At 40.8% G+C, this 18,360-nt stretch overlaps 1 protein-coding gene across 1 annotated transcript; it reads left to right on the top strand.

Annotated features, from left to right (window-relative positions):
* The first annotated feature begins 13,734 nt into the window (after window positions 1–13,734).
* LOC122676620 (T-cell surface glycoprotein CD1a-like) lies at window positions 13,735–17,494 on the top strand. Its single transcript, XM_043876071.1, has 6 exons — window positions 13,735–13,908; window positions 14,217–14,483; window positions 15,099–15,377; window positions 15,847–16,125; window positions 16,440–16,530; window positions 16,699–17,494. Exons 1-6 carry the CDS (start codon window positions 13,827–13,829, stop codon window positions 16,739–16,741), a joined length of 1,041 nt encoding a protein of 346 aa, XP_043732006.1. The 5' UTR covers window positions 13,735–13,826; the 3' UTR covers window positions 16,742–17,494.
* The last annotated feature ends 866 nt before the right edge of the window (window positions 17,495–18,360 follow it).

Genomic DNA, 18,360 nt, shown 5'->3' with positions numbered 1-18,360 from the left:
ATTGATCTTTGGGCTTAATAAAGAAAAGTCTGACTTATTTCTACATTTTAGAAAATAGAGTTGTCTATTTAGATGTAAATACTGAGGCAACAATTATTAACAAGAAAACAATAGAGGATTATAGATTTTTTGGAAGTTAAAGCTTACTTTCATAAGCCAGAGCAATAGTCTTTTAGGTCTATGTATCTATAGGGTACCTTTGTTAAAAAACACATTTGAAAGCCAATAAGATTTTGCAAAGTGAAAGGGGTAAAGTGAACAATATTTTCAAAGTAAATATATCCAATGTAAGGGCTTCTCAGGTGGCACAGAAGTAAAGAATCTGCCTGTCAATGCAGGGGACACAAGGTGTTATAGCCACGCTTTCCGGGAAACAGACTTACTCAGAAGGACAATGCAGATAGTGGAGTGCAGTTTAATACGCCGGCGGGTCCAAGGCAGAGTCTCCTCTTAGCCAAGGACCCCGTCCAGCATTTGTGAAAATCTTTTATACCCCATGCGTACGTGTCCAGACCCACCACCTACCCCATGTGTACGTGTCTAAACCCACCACCTACCCCATGTGTACGTGTCCAAACAGTCAATAGTCAATAAGCCTGCAGTTACATTCCAACCAGTTAATAATCGATAAGCCTGTGATTACATCCTGATAGATACGAAAAAAAGTTTATGACCTGTCCGGAGACAGGGGTAATTATGGTATGCTTCCTCTTAGGCAATGAGTAGCCTGGATGTGATCTTCAAGATTCCCCTGTCTGGAGGGGGTCTTATCCTTCCATTGTCGTCCCCACAGGCACTAAGCAGAGAGTTCAGAGTCCGCTGGAGAGGCAGCAGAGCACGGCCAGCACGGACAGGCCTGAGATGGAGTCCAGGCCCTATGAATTCCTTCTTCAAAGGGATGTGGGTTCTATTCCTGGGTCAGAAAGATCCCCTGGAGAAGGAAATGGCATTCCACTTCAATATTCTTGCCTGGTAAATCCCATGAACAGAGGAGCCTGGTGGGCTACAGTCCATGGGGTCTTAAAGAGTTGGACATGACTGAGCGCACACACACACACACATATCCAATGTGATAGGCTGAATCATGTCTCAGTAAAATTCATATTTTGAATCCCTAATACCCAGGATCTCAGAGCACAGCTATATTTGGATAGAACCTTTAAAAAGGTGATTAAAGTAAAACGAGGCTGTTAGGGTGTCCCTAATCGAATCTGAATGGTATCCTTATGAGAAGAGGGAATTTGGGCACACACAGAGTCAAGAGCGATGTGCATGCCCAGAGGAAAGTTGGTGTGAGGACATTGATGTGAAAAGATGGCCATCTACAGCTGAAGAGAGAGACCTCAGGAGAAATCAAACTGATGACACCTTGATCTTGGACTTCTAGCCTCTAGATCAGTGGGAAATAAATTTTTGTTGTCTGAGTCACCCAGCCAGTGGTAGTTGTTACAGAAACACTAACAAAGTAATGGGTCAAGTCTTGGTAAAGTTTTCTTCTAGATGATTGGGCATTAAGCAAGGTAACCAAGTAAAGAAACATAACAATGAAACCAAGATAATAACCAAGTTTTTGGCACATTTTCAGACCGTATTAGGGAAAATCAAAGTCTTCTTAAAATCGTTTTTGTAGCATGCTCTTAAGGGAAACTTTGAGCAAGTGTATAGCAAAGAATGACTTCATCCCCTTTCTATCTTATAAAAGTCCTCAGAAAATACACTGAAAGAAGAAGGGTATGAACACAATTGGTAAACAAAGAGGCACTTAACAGATGTGGTACTATTATCCTTATTATCTAGTAATTGCTGAAACAGGTAAGAACCATTAAGCAGTATTGCCAAGAAAATGTTTGTTGTCTAATTGTCCAAGAATCTCATTAGCTTCTTGTTATGGAATTGGAAGTAAATCTATAATACACAGGAGTTTTAATAGGGAAGAATCTTTGTATTCTGTTAAAAGTGAAACACTAAAGGGATGCTACCTATAAGCTTCAATTGCACAAAATGACCTATGTCTGGGGACCCCGTCTTTCAGGTTATGAGCATTAAGTAAAATAACTTTGTTTACATCACAAGAAACATCCTGACCAGGCCCACCCGTGAAAGAATGCAGGAAGGACGGAATTAACATTTCACTTCCCATTCTCCATCCCCCAACCAAGGCTGACAGGAACTGGGAAATGTTTGACTTTACTCCCTCCCCTTTTAGTATAAAGAAGTCTGAATTATAACTCAAGCAAGATGGTTCTTTGAGACATGAGTCCAGTATTTCTTGGTCTGCCAGCTTTCTGAATAAAGTTGCTATGCCTTACCCCAACAAGGGCATCTCTTGATTTATTGGCCTGTCATATGGCAAACAATATGAGCTTGGACCCAGTAACAGTGTTAATTGTGGTGCTCATTATTTAGATTCAGTTTCAAATCATCTTTTTGTTGTTGTTTCTGTTTAGCTGCTAAATCACTTCTGACTCTTTGCAACGCCGTGGAACATAGACTGCCAGGCTCCTCTATCCATGAAATTTCCCAGGCAAGAAATGGAGTGAGTGGCCTTTTCCTTTCCCAAGGAAACTTCCTGACTCAGGGGTGGAACCCGAGTCTCCTGCATTGGCAGGGGTATTCTTTACCACTGAGCCCCCAGGGAAGCCCCTCAAATCATCTTACTGTCTTCATAAATTTCTGAATTAAAAACCACTTGAAGTATTCTCAAGGATAGATAGTCTCACTGTCTCAGTCCTACATGATTATTACAGGCAATATTTTGGGGCTCTGAGTGAGCAGTGCCATGTAAGAAATGCAAATATAGATAAAATGGATTTAATGAGACTCATTGCGTACCTGTACTTTCTCTCACAAGAGAATTATCACTCTCTGCATTTATGGTTGGTTCACAACACTACATTTATGATTAGTTTACATGTTTCTTTCTGAAGTGTGAGCTTTGAGATGTTTTTTCACTATAAAAATGAACATCATTTTATTAATTTGCTTTGTAACTTTTGTCTTTCCTGAATCTAAAGATTTGTGACATGATTTCTGGAAAATTCTCAGGTATTATTTCTTCAAATATTTCCTCTTCTTCTTATGTGTTCTCTCTCCTGTGAACTTCCTATTGGGCTTATATTAGATTTCATTATAGTCTTTACATCTCTTAATTCACACTCAACAGCTCTTTAGTTCTGCATTGCAGTTCTGTATTGCATTACAGGAAATTCTTCAGATCCCCCAATCTACAAATACTTGCAAATTGCTTTCTCTTTTGTTGCTTAATATATGCATTGAGTTTTAAATTTTAGTGCTTAGAATGTTTATTTCTAGAGGCTTAATCTGCTTGGTTGTTTTTGATAATGTCTCTTTCTCTTCTCATATTATTCCTTTTTTAATATCTTTAACCTTTGAAAAGAGAATTTCCTGGTTTCCCTGGTGGCTCAGAGAATCTGCCTACTAGTGCAGGAGACAGTGTCTCATATGCCTAAGTACTAGTTCCTGTTTGCCTCATCTCTTCTTTGTCTGGTTCTCTATGGAATTTCCCTTATTTCACCATGAATGCAGCTCTGTACAAAAAGGAATTGGAAGAAATATTTAATCTCACAATTCTTTGCTGTTGTTCAGTTGCTCAGTCATGTCTGACTTTACGACCCCATGGACTGCAGCCCACCAGGCTTTCTTGTCCTTCACCATCTCCCAGAGCTTGCTCAAACTCATGTCCATTAAATCGGTGATGCCATCCAACCATCTCATCCTCTGTCATCCTCTTCTCCTCCTGCCTTCAATCTTTCCCAGCATCAAGGTCTTTTCCAATGAGTCAGTTCTTCACATCAGATGGCCAAAGTATTGGAATTCAGCTTCGGCATCAGTCCTTCCAATGAATATTCAGGGCTGATATCCTTTACGATTGACTGGTTTGATCTCCTTGCAGTTCAAGAGACTCTTAAGGGTCTTCTCCAATACCATAGGTCAAAAACATCAATTCTTTAGTGCTCAGCTTTCTTTATGGTCCAACTCTCACATTCATCCATGACTACTGGGAAAACCATGGCTTTGACTAGACAGACTAGTCAAAGCTAGTGGCAGTGCTAGTGGTAAAGAATTTGTCTGCCAATGCAGGAGACACAAGAGATGTGGGTTTGATCCCTGGGTCGAAAAGATCCCTTGGAGTAGGAAATGGCTCCCACTCCAGTATTCTTGCCTGGAAAATTGCATGGGCAGAGGAGCCTGGTGGGTTACAGTCCACGAGGCCGCAGACAGTTGGGCAAGGCTGAGCACACAGTACAATATTCCTAGACTTGATTTTTGTGTGTGGTGTGAAACAGAGGTAAAATTGCATTTTTCAATGTTAGTTATTGATTAATAGCACTTATATGAAGTATTAATTATGGTGTAATTTAAGTGTCCCTATGTATATATTGTTCTGTTATAAAGTCATGTCTGATTCTTTGCAATCCCTTGGAACCCATCTGTATATACATAGGTCTGTCTTTGGACCCCTTATTCTGATCCTTTTTTCTATAAGTCTATCCTTATGTCAATGCAATGTAGTAATCTTAATTACTCTAGGTTTATTATAAATCTTGATAACCAATAGCGTGACTTTCTACTTTCTACATTTCAAAAAGAAAATGTATTGTTTTCCTTTATGTTTAATGAAGAAAAGTCAGAAAAAGAAATGAAAATTCAGAATTATTTCTACATTTTAGAAAGCAGAGATGTCTATTTAAATGTAAATACTGGGGTAACAATTATTAATAGGAAACAGTACAGAGTTATAGACATTTTGGAAGTTACAGGTTACTTTCTTAAGCCATACCAACAGTCTCTGAAGTCTGGATATCTATAAGACACCTCTGTTAAAAAAACACATTTGAAAGTCAATAAGAAGTAAAGTGAAGAAGATTTTGAAAGTGAATGTATCCAGTGTTATGGGCTGAATTGTGCCTTCCTAAAATTCGTACATTGAAGCTGTAATGCCTAATGTCTCATAATGCAGCTGTACTTGGAAAGAGGGCCTTTTAAGGAGGTAACTAAATGAAGATGAGGCTATTAGGGAGGTCCCTAATCTAATCTGAATGGTATCCTCACAAGAAGAGGACATTTGCACATACACAGTCAAAAGGGGTGTGCATGCACAGAGAAAAGATGGTGTGAAGACACTGATGTGAAAAGATGGCCATCTATAAGCGAAGAGAGAGACCTCAGGAGAAACCAAACCTGCTGACACCTTGACCTTGGACTTCTGGCCTCTAGCTCAGTGAGAAAGAAATTTTTGTTGTTTGAGTCATCCAGTCTGTGGTAACTGTTATGGTAACACTAGCAAACTAATACATGCAGTGTTGGCAAACTTTTCTTCTAGATGATTAGTCATTAGGCAAAGTAGACAAGTAAACAAGCACATAAACTTTGTAGAATAATAGTTAAAAACTTAGAATTTTCAGAACACATTAGGGGAAAATCAACATTGTCTTAAAATAGTTTTTACAGAGGATGCTCTTAAGGAGAATTCTGAGTAAGCATGGAGCAAAAAACATCTTCACCTACTATCCATCTGATTATGAAAGAGTTAGTCACTCAGTCGTGTCCAACTCTTTGTGACCCCGTGGAGAGTAGCCCGCCAGGCTCTTCAGTCCATGGAATTCTCCAGGCAAGAATACTAAAGTGGACTGCCATTCCATTCTCCAGGGGGTCTTCCCAACCGAGGGACTGAACCTGGGTCTCTTGCACTGTAGGCAAATTCTTTACTATCTGAGCCACCAGGTAAGTCCCCTATCTGATTTTAAGTGTCCTCAAAAATAAAATGGAAAAAAAGGGTATTAAATGCAATTGGTATAAGAATAGGCACCTAATAAAAGTGTTAACTGTTATCCATATTACCTAGTGATTGCTGAAATAAGTAAAATCCAGTAAGCACTATGGTCAAAAAAATGTTCCCTGACTGTCCAAGATTCTCATCAGCTTCTTACATAGAAGTTAGAAGTTGATATCTAACATGCCAGGTGTTACACACGGCACTCATTATATAGGTCCAGTCTCAAATATCTTGATATCTTCATCAGTTTCCAAATTAAAAACCACTTGAAATATTCTCATGGATGTACAATCTCACTGCTCCTACTTGATTATTGTAACCAGTATTTGGGGCCCTGAATGAACAAGACCATGTAAGCAGTACAAATATAGATAAAATGACTTAATGAGGACTTAATGAAGCTCATTGCATCCCTGTGCTTTCTCTCACAAGGGAAACACTCTCTACATTTATGGTTGGTTTACTTGTTTCTTTCTCTAGAGCTTCTGTATTCTCCCATTTCTCATCTTTTAGCATGTCCCTTGGTATTTATTAAGTACTGATTGAATTAAGACATATGGAAATCTAAAGGAAAGAACTTTGGTTTAAATTGATTTATATTGTAAGCTGCCCACAACTCTGTGTTGCTTTCTTCACTATGAAAAGTAAACATTGTTTTTCAAATTTATTAATTTGCTTTGGAGATTTTGTCTTTCCTGAATCTAAAGATTTATGCCTTTCATTGATTCTGTAAAATTATCAGCCACAGTTTCTTCAAATATTTCCTCTGCTCATTATTTGTTTTGTCTCCTAATGAATTTCCTATTAGACTTATGTTGGATTTCATGTTAGTGTTCATATCTCTTAACTTTTTTGTTTGTACTCAACAGCTATTTAGCTCTGTCTTGTGCTATAAAAAATTCTTCAGCTCTCTCAATTTAGAAATATTCAAAAATTGCTTTCTCTGTTTTTTTTTGCTTAATCCATGGATCAAGTTTTAAATTACAGTATTTGGAATATTCATATCTAGAAGCTTAATCTTCCTGGTGTTTTTTGATGTTTCTTTCTCTTCTGGTGTTGTTTCTTTTCATATCTTTAAGCTTTAAAAATACAATTTTGTCAGTGTGTGATTTCTTGAGGGATCTAGCCTTTATTTGTTTGTCGTCTACTTTCTTTAATGCTGAATTATTTCTCTCCATATGCTGTAATTTTGGGTTATGCACTCATATTAGGAAAGGCTTTATGTGTAGGAATTTTTCACAGACTGTGTTGAGTGTTCTCAAAACAAACTTTGCTTCAAATTTTACCTAGTGTTGGAAATTCCCTGGTAGTGTGGTGGTTAGGACTGGTGCTTTCACTGCCGATAGTCCAGGTTCAGTCCTGGGCCTGGGACCGAAGATCCCACAAGCAGATAGGCACCCCAGAATTTTCATTCACCAAGTGTCACAGAGATATCATAAACTTGGAATCATCTTTTATTTTCATTTTTTAGTTTGTGTATTCTAAGATCACACAAGGAGAATATTTTTGAGTTCCAGTCTCAGACTCGTGATTAGTAATTCTCAGAATGAGAAGCAAGCAAACGAGCCAATGTTCAGTGAATACACAGCCAAGCACACTTCCTTCTCCGACAGTTAGGTAGATATTTGTTAGTCCATTCTGTCACTGAGACCAGTGTATAGCAGGAAACTTAATTTCAAATTTCCCTTTATTTGAGACAAAGTCTCAAGGCCTTGTCTCCTTTTATATTTTTTGGCTATCTGTGCAGCATGTGAGATCTTAATTCCCCACCAGGGATCAAACTCATTTCCTATGCATGGGATCACAGAGTCTTAACCATGGGACTGCCAGGGAAGTCCCAAGTCCTTGCTTCCTGATCCAAGTAACCACAATAGCCAAACCCCTAGGGAATACACAGAATGTCTTGTATGCCCGAGCATCATTTCCTGTCTGTATCTCTGGATTTCTGTTTTTTTTCTATGTTTGATTCCCTTATTTCATCAACAGCACAGCTATGTATTTAAAAAAGAATGAAAAGATATTTTTTACCTTGAATTTCTTAGTCTATTCAAGTTACACAATCAGCCATCTTGCCAGAAATAGAATCCATAACTGTGGACTTCCCTGGTGACACAATGTATAAGAATTTGCTTTCCAGTGCAGGGGACATCCATTCAATCCCTGGTCCTGGAAGATTTCAACATGCCACGGAGCAACCAAGATCATGTGCCACAAACACTGAGCCTGTGCGCTGCAACTTATGAAGCTTTCACATCTAGAGCCCATACTCCATGAGAAGAAAAACCACCACAATGAGTAGCCTCCACCCGCTGCAACTAGCGAAAGCCCATGCAAAGCAACCAAGACAGTGCAGTCAAATAAACAAATAAATAAAAATTTAAAAAATAGTACCGGCATTTGTTGAAAAATATTTCTAACAAAAAGAAAAAAAGAATTCATAACTGTGTTTCATGTACTTATACACAGAAATCTAAAAATCATATGATAAAATAAAACAATGCTTTAGATTTGAAAGTGAGTTAGGAAGGAAAACTGTAATGAGATTGAATGGGTAGGGACAATAAGATGGAGAAGAGGACTGGGGGCTGAGATAAGGGCTTCGTGGAGAATGACTAGGAAAACGGAAGAGTGAGGAAGAAGGAGGGAGTAGAGTGGGCAAAGAGGAGAACACACAGGTGGGAAAGAGCAGGGGTACAGTGAGGAACAAAGACGCCGAGCCAAATTTCATCTTAGAAAATGTTCAGTTCTTTCCACTCAGTCATTTTTGCAGATAAGAAAACTGAGCCCAGAATGCTGATATGATTTCTCCAATACACTGTGTCCAGCAGGTATCCATTTAGGAGTTCATCTTGACCCTCAGTCCAAAGCTCCTTTTGGGAAAATATTTTCTGTGGCGGGGGGTGGGGTGGGTGAGACTCACACAGATCAAATGCTGGAAGGAAGAAGAGGCAAGGGAAAACTTGATGCAGAGTCGGAGGGAAAATGAGGTCAGTAAAAGACAAATTGGTATAAGAGGCAGTGGATTTCTCTAGAAGGGAAGCTGGGGTTTCTTTGGGCAGGGAGAAGGATGTAAGATGAACCTATGAGACATTGTGGGCAGAGAAGTTCACATCTGGGTCCTGAGGAGAAGGAATTCAAGAGTTGTGATGGTCTTCCGTGTTTGGAGGAGCACTAAGTAAGAGATGTTAGAAAGAACAGGAGAATTCTGATGGCCTAAGAACCAATGAATCAAGAGGGAGGAACCCGGGAAGGTCTGATCACCCAGGGAAGAATACTTGACTCCCTTCTATCCTGTCAACTTGAATTCTAATCAGGATTTATCTCACCTATTCTGGTTTTCTCCTCTGGGGTTTCTTGGTCCAGGGAGCACATAGTTATCAGTGACCTATATGACCACTTTATTTTCTCCCATTTTTCCACCCCCCAGGTTACAGTCACCTTCCCTCTGGCCCCACGTTAGCCCTTCAAGTTGACCTCCGGTTCTGCTTTTCTTCAGCTTCTCTAGTTCTCAGAATTCCTTAGGCAGCTCCTGAGAAGCCCCTGTCCTTTCTCCTCCTTCAGATCTGTCCTTCATCCACCATAGCCAAGTTTATGCTCAGGATTGGAGCTGCCGGGGAAACTGCAGATCCATGGTGGGGCCACAACTCAATTACCAGCTGCTTCCTGCCCACTGACTAGGACCAACTCTGCTACAGAAGTTGAGTTGAAGAATCAGTGGCTCTTCTCCACTTCTCTTTCCAGTCCTCTGCCCACTCTTCCCGTTCTGCTTCCTCTCCCTCCTCCGTCACTTTTAGCCTCTGCCTCCCTCCTCTTCCCTTCATCATCTTCCTCTTTTAACTTCCTCCTCTCCTCCTCCACCTGTTAAGTTCCCTAGTGACTCTGCCAAGCTCCTAACCTGTTGGTCCCAGTCTCCATTCCTCAGTTAATTAACTCTTGTTTCTCTTCTACCTACCCAAACTCAAACTGCCTCCTCCATGCTTTTCCCCAGTCTGCAGTGAAGGGTATAAGCACTAGTGGCTACACAGTTTTGGGGTCCAGTATTCTTGAGAGTCCCCTGGACTGCAAGGATATCCAACCAGTCCATCCTAAAGGAAATCAGTCCTGAGTGTTCATTGGAAGGACTGATGTTGAAGCTGAAACTCCAATACTTTGGCCACCTGATGCGAAGAGCTGACTCACTGGAAAAGACCCTGATGCTGGGAAAGATTGAGGGCAGGAGGAGAAGGGGGTGACAGAGGATGAGATGGTTGGATGGCATCACCGACTCAATGGACACGAGTTTGAGTAAACTCTGGGAGTTGGTGCTGGACAGGGAGGCCTGGTGCTGCAGTCCATGGGGTGGCAAAGAGTCAGACACGACTGAGCGACAGCTGAACTGAACTGAACAAAATGTAAATGTGGGGCCTCATATGTAAAAAGCAGGGAACAAGGGCTTTTAATGGTTCTAAGACATAAATCTTTTCCCTTTCTTTTGAAGTCAACTTCCTTCTCTGTCTCTCTTTCTGTCTTTCAAGCTATGTTTGTTTAGTGTTTTTTTTTTGTTTGTTTGTTTTTGTTTGTTTGTCTGTTTTAGTTGGTTAGAGTCAGTGTCTCTAGGGCAAAGGAAATCTTGCGGCAAGTGCAGACTATCTTAGTTGCCTGGCTGCTTTACTTTCATGACTCTTTCGTGTGTGTTTAATAACTCCTGGTTAAAATGCAATCATATTGTGTGCAAGAGACACCGAAGTAAACAGTGTTTTTGTTTAATTTTTTGGTCTTGAAATGGACTTTTGTGAGACACTGAGAGTGTAATTTCTGTCAATTAGGTGTTAACTGGATTTGTGTTTTGTTGTTGTTTTAACAGTCTTCAAATTCCTCTAGCATTACTTTGTTCAGTGTGGATAGAGAATTTTTCTTAATGTCTGCTTCACTCACACGCTTTGGTGTTTCCTTTGTGAGGTGCTTCAACATTTATGGCCACACTGTTGCCTCTTGTGCAGCAGTGGAAAGTTCCTACTACTCCATGCTGGCTCATCTGGTTGGGAGACTGAGTAGGAGCATTATTTTTATTCTGACTCAGTCTCATTCTTAGGCAGGTGCCTAGTCTTTCAGTTATGGGGGTTAGGCCTTCTAAGTGTTCCACCTTGCTCTCAGCAGGATGGAACCTCCAGCTGCTATGCGTCTCCACCTATGTCCTGAAGACAATAGAGCTTTCTGCCCTCCCCTCCCATACCCACACCCTCCATCCTTTTCTGTGTGGGAGATAGTGGAGAAGATCTGGTTGGGACTTCTTGCCTATCTCAGATCTCAGTCTTGTACCATGAAGAAGGATTTCTCTGGCCTATATCCTTGATTGCAATCTTTCAGGAGACCCTGGTGAGGTCCATGGAAAAAAGTGAATTTCCCTTATCTGTATGGAGAAGGAAATGGCAACCCTCTCCAGTATTCTTGCCTGGAAAATCCCCTGGATGGAGGAGCCTAGTAATCCATTGCGTGGCAAAGAGTCAGACATGACTGAGTGACTTTCCCATATCTGTAACTCTCAGTGTGGATACTCATGCTTATAAACTCAGGAGTTTATAAACAGTTTTATGTGAATTGTTCTCACTGGCTTATGTAGCATCTGACATCTGTCCCAAGTAAGCAAGGATTTGCATCTTGTATTTCCTTGCAGGAATCTGTCTTTCCTTAAGGTTTGGGTTAATTGGTGGCCCTGATACTTCTGTGCTGTGATCATTTCAAGATAAGTTGTGGTTTTGCTTATCCAGCTTTTAAAAATTACAAATATTCAAGTGAAGCTCTTTATAGCTTTTTATTTTCTAATCTTTAATTTTCCAAAAAAAATTTCTTCCTTGAATTAGCCTGAAATAATTTTTGTTTGCTTATATACCAAGAAATAGCAAAATAAAGAGCCTAAATACATGTATCCAGGTTATAAGTAGCATAAACAAATATTTAAGAGACTTTAGACAGTTACAAACACCATGAATGAGGGAGATCAGCATTTCCAGCAGAGAGCAGCATATGATAAAGCAAGCATGAAGCATTCAGGGACGACCAGTAAGAAAAGAATCTTGGATCAATGACTTCACTATATTCTATTAACTTTACTTCCTATATATTCTCAGTGGCTTCTTATTATGTGTTGACCTAAAACGAGTAGATGACAAGATATATCCCCAAACAAGATGGGTTTATTCAGGATGAGCAGAGATTTGCAATTTGGCATCTGCAATCATGGTGACCCATGTGAAAGCCTGAGAGCCCCCACTGTGGGTCTCCCAACTCTATTTAATTGAGGTTTCTGTTTATTATTTTTTTACATCATTAATAAGAGATTTATAGCAGGACCCTTTGTGTAAACTTCGTGCTTATTAGTATATACTTTAATCTGAAGTAAAACTCTAAAGTTTTTCACTTCATCAAGCAGGGTAAGTAATGTTTTCTGATGTCTTGAATAATTTTATGTTGAAGATCACTATAACGTACAATATCATTTGATGCCCGTATCAAATTATGCCAACACTCAAAACTATTAACTGAGCACCTACCACTTGCCAGGCACTCTGTTAGATGTTGGGGATCCAGTACAGTAGGGGTTGTTGAAGAGAAAACACAGGTCCAGAGTGGAGTCACTTGGCTAAAGTGCATGATGCCAAATCTAGATTCAATATCCGACTTAACTGCATTTCCAACCTTCACCAGAAATGTAATCTTAATCAACTATTTTGGAATTTTCTGATCAACACCAATGAGATAATCTGCCTGTGAGGCCCTCTCCATCCTCCAGAGGAAGAAGAGGCAATCTACATGATAAAATTCTCGCTATTCCCTTCCCCTCAAAAAGAAGATGTCCTGGTCTAAAATAATCTTTTCCTTTCTTTTGATAAATAGCTCACCTGACCTTCCCCTTTTATTAAAACCTTCCATTTATGCTGTTTCTCTGAGTGCCTTTGTAGTTGCTAGATGGGATGTTGTCCAATTCATGAATCATTGACTAAAGCTAGACCTTCAAATTTACTCAGTTAAAATTTTTTTTCCCCCACACAGGCTATAGATGTAACACCTCAGGACAATCTCTGAAGTCAAGATCCTGTTGGGTAAACAAAACAGTTTAGGGTCACCATTTTGGAAAATGTTGTTTCAAGAATGCTTTTTTTTTTTTGATCTAGAGTTTATACATTATAACAAGTCTCAGCACAGCAAGATTTACAATTCTTGTTTCAGTGTTTTATCCCCCAAGGAATCTAAAACTCTTAGAATAAGTTTACTGCATTGTGTGTAACATGATTCACAAATATAACAAATGCTTGTTCTCAGGCAGGTGCTACATGACTGTTTGATGAGTGAATATATATCAATGCAAGTCAAACAGAGGAGGCTGTTCTTTATTTTGCAATGCTCCTGTGGTCTCTGTGATGGCTACTGGCTGCTCCCTAAGAATAAAGAAGAATATGTGTCAGTTTATACTGTTTCTCAGGGAAATCATAGGGGATCCTGAAAAAGCTAATAAAGCAATGAGTGAGAACTCAGAGGTGTGAATGAGGTGGGTGGGAGTGAGAAAGGGGGAGAGAATATTTGAGGAAACATTAAAAAAAAAAACACAAGAGGAAGACAGAGTAACAGAAAAGAGCAGTGGCATGAGAACATTAAGTAGGTTGCTGGGAAGACATTTAGTTTCATGCTTTTATTTCTTGGTTGAGAAAGTCCTTACTGGTACATTGACTTTTCAATACCACATAAGACTTGGTCCATAACAGTTAGATTGGGGAAGAGGAACAGGATGGAAGCTGGTGACAAGGAGAGAACTTGGAAGCCAGAGAAGAGAGTCGGAACTGGAAGAGAAATGAGCACTTGGGTAGGCGGTCTGGGGATTAGGGAAGGAGCAGATTGTTGTTGCTTTTTTTTTTTTTTTTTTTCAGACAGTGAATAAAGGGAAGGTTCGTTGGTAGGAGAAGGAAGTCAGAGTAGAGGTGTTGTGTGGTAGGTTTGCTTAGAACAGAAATCAAAGACCAGCTTTTCTGAGAGAAAAAAAAAATCTGCAAATGAGATGCTGTTTCTGCAGCTTCCATTGCTCCTGGCTCTCCTCGTGAGTGGAGACAATGAAGAGAATAAGAACTCTATTCCAGAAGGTAAGTATATGTGTGTGTGAATGTGTGTGTGTGTGTGCGTGCATGCCTGTGCGTATGGGGTGGTTTCCCAAACCAGAAGATTGAGAGTATCAGCTTAGTTTCATTCTGAGTATCCCTGACTCCAGACCCCTGTGCTCTTTTGAAGATTATATGCATACATAGCGCATAGGGCCCTGGGGCAGGCATGTGGCTGCTGAGATATCTTACCTTTCATCTGGACTCTGAGTTTCCTTTCTTTGGTACCTTTCATCCTCCAGTCTTTCTCCTTCCCAGTGCCCCTCCTCATTGTCTTTGTTCTTTTCCCACAGGCTTTCAGGAGCCCGTCTCCTTCCAAGTCATCTGTGCCTTATCCTTTCACAACAGTTCTTGGGTGCAAAGTCTGGGCTCAGGCTGGTTGGGTGAGTTGCAGACTCATGGCTGGAAGAGCAACTCTGGGACTTTTATTTACCTGTGGCCTTGGTCCAAGGGCAACTTCACCAATGAGGAGTTGATGGAACTGCAACATTTTTTTCACGAGCTCCTCATTAGATTTGTTCAGGCATTTTACAAACATGCCAGGAAATGGCAATTTGAATGTAAGTTCATTTTCCTTAACAGGGATTGGGGATATGGTAGGGGGTGTGTGGGTTTTACTGAGTTTATTTCTCTAAGAAACAGCCTCCAATCAATTCTGAAACTTAACTCTCTACACCATAGAATTGCAATTGTATCCTTTTGAGCAGAGGGTATAATCTAGACCCTGATTTCTCAGAAGGTTCAAGACTTCTGCTATTTACAGACTCCTCTCTCATTGACTGCAGGCTTGTGCTTTATTATCTTGTGTCATTGGTCACTTGCAACAGCTCCTTTCTGCAGTTTCCAACTAGGCATCTATGTCTATATATTCAGTGTTATCTATTTCATTTCATTCATCCTGGGTTATTTTAACCCCCACTTTCTCACATGAAGTCCTTCCTTATTCTCTTGCTCACATAACTTACACTGCCTTCTCTAAATATTTTACCCTCTTCTTATGTCATTCATCTCTTCTTATATTCCCAACTGCCAATAATTCCCCTTTCTCTGGATATCTGATGAAACCAATCTTGCTTCATTTCATCAAATCATCTGAAATTCTCCCTTCTGTTTCCATCATCCTTTGATTAATTTTATCTTTTTTATGCCCTCTTTTCTCTAATTTTCTTTGCTAGATCCCTTTGAGGTACAGACAGCAAAAGCCTGTGAGTTGCATGCTGGGAAAGCCCCAGTAGGATTTCTGCGGATTGCTTATCAAGGATCAGACTTCTTGAGCTTTCAGAACAAGTCATGGGTGTCCTCTCCAGAGGGTGGAAAGATGGCTCAGGGCCTCAGAAGACTATTCAGTTTGTTTGGAGGAACCAATGAAATAATACACAAGCTGCTCAGTGATACCTGCCCACGTTTCCTCTTGGGTCTTCTTGATGCTGGGAAGGCATATCTCCAGAGACAAGGTTAGTCCCACACCCTTCTCCATTAATATTTTGTTCTAAAGTCACACCTTTTCATTTCCTAACAAGGAACTAAGAGGGGGAGGGGATAGTGACCATCATAGATATGGGAAAGTGAAAGTTGCTCAGTTGTATTTGATTCTTTGCAACCCTATGGTCTATTACAGTCCATGGAATTCTCCAGGCCAGAATACTGGAGTGGGTAGCCTTTCCCCTTCTCCAGGAGTTTTCCCAACCCAGGGATTAAACCCATGTCTCCTGCATTGCAGGTGGATTCTTTACCAGCTGAGCCACAAGGGAAGCCCAAGAATCCTGGAGTGGGTAGCCTATGTCTTTTCTAGAGGATCTTCCTGATCCAGGAATCAGACCAGGGTCAATGTGGAAAAGTGTGTCAATCTAAATTGATGTGAAAATCTGAACTTCTGGGTCTGCCTTAGAGTCCTCATTTGACGATCTTCCCTGTCCTCTGCAGTACGACCGGAGGCCTGGCTGTCCCCTGGCCCCAGCCCCAGCCCTGGCCGTCTGATGCTGGTTTGTCACGCCTCTGGCTTCTACCCAAAGCCCATTTGGGTGATGTGGATGCGGGGTGAGCAGGAGCAACAGGGCACTCAGAGAAGTGACGTCTTACCTAACGCTGATGGGACGTGGTATCTTCAGGTTTCCTTGGATGTGGAAGCCAGTGAGGCATCCGGCCTGAGCTGCCGGGTGAGACACAGCAGTCTAGGAGGCCAGGACATCATCCTCTACTGGGGTGAGGAAGAACTGGGGCCCCGCTGGAAATGGAGTAGGTTGTTCTCTAGCAGAGCAGAAGAGCTAGATGAAAAATTTGGGGATTCTAGGGACTCCAGACCCAAAAGGAATAAAAATAAAATAAAAAATATGGGAGTTGAAAATGAGAGCCCTAGAGACATAGGGAAATCTTGAGGTTAGATGAAGGAGGGATGAGAGAAGAAATAGGGAAGAAGGAGATGGTGAGGTGACACTCCAATAACAAAGGAAGAGCACAGAAATGCAGCAAAACAGTGGGTGGGTTTGTGAGGACACCTGTGTGTGTCCCACCCACAGATCATCACAGCTCCATGGGCTGGATCGCCTTGGCAGTGATTGTGACCGTGGTCCTCATGGCAGGTCTTGCATTTTGGCTTAGGAAGCACTGGTGAGTTCTTCGTGTGCAACCTTCCTGCCCTTTTTCAAGTGCCCACTTGTCTGTCCATCCTTTTCTTCTCTCTCTCATCAGTTTTCCTCTTCCCAGCCCTCTTCCTTCTTAGCTGTCATTTCTTACCTCCACTCCATGTGGAGTAATTTCCATCTCTGTTCTCATTAGGACACGCCGTGGATCCCCAAGTTCTACTCTCCCTTTGGAATGAGATCCTGGCTGCCCAGGAACTCAGGACACATCTAAACAGACTTAAGTGATGATGGCTTTTCCACTCTCCTTACAGAGATATTTTAGTTGTTGTGTTTTTTTGCTTAATGATCAGTTGTCAATTAAGCTAAATGATATTTTTGCAGAATTTGTCATTCTAACCTGTGTTGGGGGTTTTAAATTCTGGATGGAATAAGGTCCTAGGATCCTTCACGTATTCAAATGTGAGTGCATCATCAGGCTTATTTCAGATGTTACTTCCTTCAGAGGGTCTTCCCTGATTCACAAGTGGGAGCTGTCTCTGCCTCGTCTGAACTGCCTTTATAATTTAACTGAACTTTTAAAAATCCTCCTCACTTTAGACCCTTTGTTGTAGCTATTTATTTCCCCTTTCCCTTCTATTTTATAAGCTTCTTGAGAACAAAGTCCATGTCTTTTTACCATTTGTATCTATGGCAAAATATCTTATCTGCATGTATGCTGTAAGTATGCTGTAAGTAAAAATCTAGGTTGAATTTATTCTGAATTTATGATCTTTTAAAAAATTTTTCCTTCCTGTCATCTTTGTAGTAGTTGAGACATCTGATGCTCTTCTGGTTAAAAGTCTTTTCACTTGGCCAAGAGACTGCACTTAGTGACTTTAGTTTTTAGTGATTTCTCTGAGCCCTTGAAGAGAAACACAGTTTTTATATTTGACCATTCTTATTTTTTAACTCTAGACATTAATTTGAGTGAAAATATTTCTTTATATTGAGAGTCCATTGTACAGCAAAGATATCAAACCAGTCAATCCTAAAGGAAATCCATCCTGAATGTTCACTGGAAGGACTGATGCTGAAGCTGAAGCGACCATACTTTGGCCACCTGATGTGAAGAGTGTACTCATTGGAAAAGACCTTGATCCTGGGAAAGACTGAGGGCAGGAGGAGAAGGGGATGACAGAGGATGAGATGGATGGATGGCATCACTGGGTGAATGAACATGAGTTTGAACAATAGTGAGACAGGGAAGGACAGGGAAGCCTGGGCGTGCTGCAGTCCGTGGGGTCGCAAAGAATTGGACATGACAGCGATTGAACAAATTGATTTATAAGTATTCTAAATACAAAGCAGAAGGCAGAATGTAGACTCATATTATCTAAAATGTTTCAGTGATAAGGAACAGAGTTATCACCTTGTTAGACATATAGAATCTTGGACCTCAGCTGAGACTTCCTGAAACACAATTTGTATGTCAGCAAAATCAGCAGGGTTTATAAATGCATTAAAATTTGAGAAGCACTGATATGGGTGACATCTGAGGGGTAGTCGTGCTAGTGTGTCCCTGAAGAGAAAAGAAGATGATCAAGAAAAGAGTGCAAGAATGTTGATCCTGAGGTTGAAGTGAGATCAAGGCAAAGAGATAAAATAGAACACATTCTTATGGATTTTTGAGGATATGCTTTGCAATGCAGGGAACATGGGTTTCATGTGTCCCATCCCTGGTCAGGGAACTGAGCTGCCATGGAGCAACTAAGTCCATGCACCACAACTAGAGAGACTGGGTGCTGCAATGAAAAGACTCTGCATGCCAGAACTAGGGCCTGACCCAGCCAAATACACACAGACCAAAACTGGTCAT

The sequence above is a fragment of the Cervus elaphus genome, chromosome 20 (genome assembly GCF_910594005.1).
Source record: "Cervus elaphus chromosome 20, mCerEla1.1, whole genome shotgun sequence".
Classification (NCBI taxonomy): Eukaryota; Metazoa; Chordata; class Mammalia; order Artiodactyla; family Cervidae; genus Cervus; species Cervus elaphus.
This window is presented reverse-complemented; position numbering and strand designations above follow the sequence as displayed.